The sequence below is a fragment of the Antrostomus carolinensis genome, unplaced genomic scaffold (genome assembly GCF_000700745.2).
Source record: "Antrostomus carolinensis isolate BGI_N321 unplaced genomic scaffold, ASM70074v2 scaffold54198, whole genome shotgun sequence".
NCBI lineage: Eukaryota > Metazoa > Chordata > Aves > Caprimulgiformes > Caprimulgidae > Antrostomus > Antrostomus carolinensis.
Genome location: NW_010333381.1, coordinates 1 through 3,820, shown reverse-complemented (window position 1 = coordinate 3,820; position 3,820 = coordinate 1). Strand labels below are relative to the sequence as shown.

Genomic DNA, 3,820 nt, shown 5'->3' with positions numbered 1-3,820 from the left:
AGCCCTCCGGCGTGTCAGCCACTCCTCCCAGGAGTTAACCAACTAATGGAGTTAACCAACCAAATTAACCAACTAATGGAGTTAACCAACCAAATTAACCAACTAATGGAGCCCTGCCAGCACTAATGCCCCAAATATTAAGGAACAATAACATTCTGCATCAAAGATTATGACGATAATATCTTCTGACACAAATTCAGTCTCTCATCGTTAAATAAGAAACATCTGAACACCAAACATAATGCATTCAAGAAAATACAAAGTTTAGCTCTAAAGAGGGAATAGCACTGAAAGGCACAGCCTGCTTATCTGTATGCGTGGAAGATTTGTATGTGTGTAAGAAAATATTTTAGCTCTTTTGCTCTAGCATTTGAACAGTTCTCTGTTTCTCTTACCGTCCTAGAAACTGGACTTCACCTCTGTGATGATGAGGAATGGATTTGTATTTCCCTAAATCTCCCTCTGGTCTTGTTACATTGTATCCAGCATAGTGAACCCTGCAGTATAATACATAAATATTTGTATGAAAAGCATTAAAAAGATGTTTTTACAAGTTATAGCAAAAGTGAAAAATATGCATAAAATCTTTTAAAGCTAAGTCTGTGTGTTCACTGGCATTCTCTTCCCTAAAAAACCCAAAATACTCCTAATCAAACAACCAAAAAAAAACTGGTAAAGTCAATAAAGAATGAAATAATAATAATTTCATATTCAGTATTTCCTGCTTTGTTCTTAAAGCACAACAGCATGAAAATAGTAAGGAAAAAGAGTAAAAACTCTTCCTTTAAAATATATCTCTATATATAAACTCACACAGACACTTTGTTTCAACAGTTGAACTGGAACATTTTACACTTGTTTACTGTGAGCAGTTAGTAACACAGCGAGCACTGTTGTCCACTGTCAATTTGTGACTATCAGCGTAGTCACAAATTAGCCTCTCTCTCAAACACTGCTCCTAAAATATGAGAGGTACTTAAACTCATGCTTACTTTACATGTCTGTGGGATGGTATTCCATAATGCTAGCAGCAAGAGAGATATAAATTAAAATCAAAAAGCAACACATAGAAAAACAGAAGGAATGAGACTAAATATGCTTAATACTGTTCTCTGTCGTCATATCTGTTACTCATTACAAGATCTATCTCTGAAAAGCCTGTCAACTGTCCCCAGGCCAAGAAAAAAGATCATACTTACCCCTTCAAATGGTATGTTCTGATATTTCTAAAGTCAACTCTTTAGAAATGTTAGAATTTGTTCATTTAAAATAAATTATAAAAAGGTAACAACTGAAAGAAAAAACACCTAATTGCTCTCTAAGGGTGGATGCCACACAATAAGACAGACATAAGCACTGAACACTCACCTGTTCCAGAGATCATCATCTTCTCCACCCCATCCCCAAAAGGCATTTGGAAACCCATTGATCTTCTTGAATTGTTCCACTGTCAGGCCACTTACACCACCAAAGAATTCATTGTACGGAAGACTGAAAACAAAAGACAAATTCTGTATTATTAGCTGAACTTATCTAAGTAGCCCTCCCTTTGAACAATATCTTTCAAAAAAACCCCAAGAACCAAAATCTAAGGACATTAACAGATGCTGAATGTATTCACTATGGGAAACTGGTTCACAGATTGATGGTTTTAAGTAACATCTACAGAAGTTGACCAAAATGTTTGCAGTAGCGTCTATAATTTGCATAAGAGGTAACCTTAAACTGTATCTCAAATTAGAATTACCACACACGAAACAAAATTCTATCACATATTCCAGATGGCTGATTTAGACCTATATCTGAAGTGTAAAGTAAAAGCCTCAAACTATTGTATTTTAACACTATTAAACTGAAAAAAATCTTAATAATCAATTGAAAAATAAACCCAAATCAGTAATGCATTAATTCAGTAATTTTAATTCATAATTATATTCTACAGAACTGTTAAAACTTGAGAGGAAAAGTTTAACAGTACCTATTCAACCACAGTGAAATAAATACATAGTTTTTTTAAAAAATCCAGTTTTTAGAGGCTAAACTTTTGAATCAATGTGCTTTTTTGTCAGTAAGCATACAGTAATTACTACCACATATTATTAAGTAATAAGCAGTTGGCCAACACGAACAGCCACTATAGCTACATAACATAACGTACTAAGGCCCTGACAATGTGATTTCCAGTTCTCAAAACACTTTGTCAATCTAAGAAAAAAAAAAAATATTTAAGTATCTGTATTTACTTCCATCAATATTGACTTGCATCCTAACCCAGCAGCTGCTACTGTAAAGTTTGTTCCTCTTTCAGAAACACAATTTCATCAAATAAAAGTAATTGAACAAATTTCTCAGGAGACACTTCCAAATCTGGAACCTTCAAGGAGTTAGGACTATCTACAAAAAGATTTACCATTGTTTAGGACACAATTGCCACACTGAAGGACAAATAACTCCAGAATGCAAGGGGAAAGAAAAAGAAATACACAGTCATGTAATTTCTGATCTCTGTGGAAACACGGGATTCAACCAAATCTTATACATACATTATATATACATTTATCTATTTCATAAACACATATTTTGTAAATATTTATCTGTATTTAGACACTTTATAAATTTTATAAATGTATATATAAATACATGAAGTAGTATATAAATATGTATATGTATAAATATGTAAGAGATTTCATCTTTCTTTATATGTGTTTATGTATATATTTTTAAATACATATAAAATCTTTAAAGGGTTGACTCCTAGTGGTCTGACAACCCGAAGTCCAAACACAGTGTTACATTTTCAATGCATTGCTTTTGAACTGTCAAGTTGACCAGGTTGTCAAGCTGATCAACTTCACAAATAAAAATTCAGGATGGCAAATACATATATGTAGCAAGCAGTAAGCTACAGCTTTATGTGAAGTGATTGGAAGAGTGTCATGAGATAGTGGAGTGTTAAAAAGCAAGTGAAATATCATTAATATAAAAAGGCAGAAGGAAAGGAGGTAACAACACTGCAGGACCTGCTACAGTCATCAAATGTCAATAGAGACTGAATACAAGATATGAAACAGTCTAGCAGTAAGAAAAAGCAGTGCAAAGCAGAAATTAATTGTACATTTATAAGAAAATTAAGAAAGACATTTTTCCTGTGGTATTTTTCTGCAGATTATCTGTTTATCTTTGCTAACAGCCATCACAAAGGCTTATGTAGCCAGAAAAGATTTCTAATAAGCAAGGGAACCACTTGACACACCTACCTTTTTTTTTTTTTTTTTTTTTAAAGATGAACTTCAATGCAACAAGTTCAACATTGACAATTATAAATAAAATCTTCAAATCAGCAACATAGCAAATGTAGACACTAAACTTAAATCTTCCTTTTAATAAGTAGAAATTAATTTCTGTAAATAACAGTAGGAGGCTGTTTTATTGGTTTCACCTACTGTATACACTTTCACAAAATTCATACACACTTTAAGAAACAACATGAATAAAGCTAATTACTTACATGTACATGTATTTGTCCAGCTTTGCTGCAAAATGGCGTGGCATTTCTCCACATCCATAATAATTTCGGTCATTTTCAGGTAAGTGATCCACATCATGAAATATTATGCAGTCCCAGACAGCATCCTTCATAGCCTCTTTGAAGCCAACATTAAAGAGCATTGCACGATTAAAAGGTTGTGTACCTGTCTTCAAACAGAAAACAAAGGAGACATTATAAGAATCAAGAGTAGACATAATCTCAATACTATGAGAAATACACCCTCTACCACACAAAAAAGAGCATGGAAAAAGATGCCTGTTATTCCTCTAA

At 33.1% G+C, this 3,820-nt stretch overlaps 1 protein-coding gene across 1 annotated transcript; it reads right to left on the bottom strand.

Annotated features, from left to right (window-relative positions):
* Positions 1–391: 391 nt before the first annotated feature.
* LOC104529496 (beta-1,4-galactosyltransferase 6) lies at positions 392–3,696 on the bottom strand (the record flags this gene model as incomplete). Its single annotated transcript, XM_010173829.1, has 3 exons — positions 392–497; positions 1,369–1,491; positions 3,509–3,696. Coding segments are annotated over 3 exons (417 nt in total), but the record flags the coding sequence as incomplete, so codon positions are not given.
* Positions 3,697–3,820: the final 124 nt, after the last annotated feature.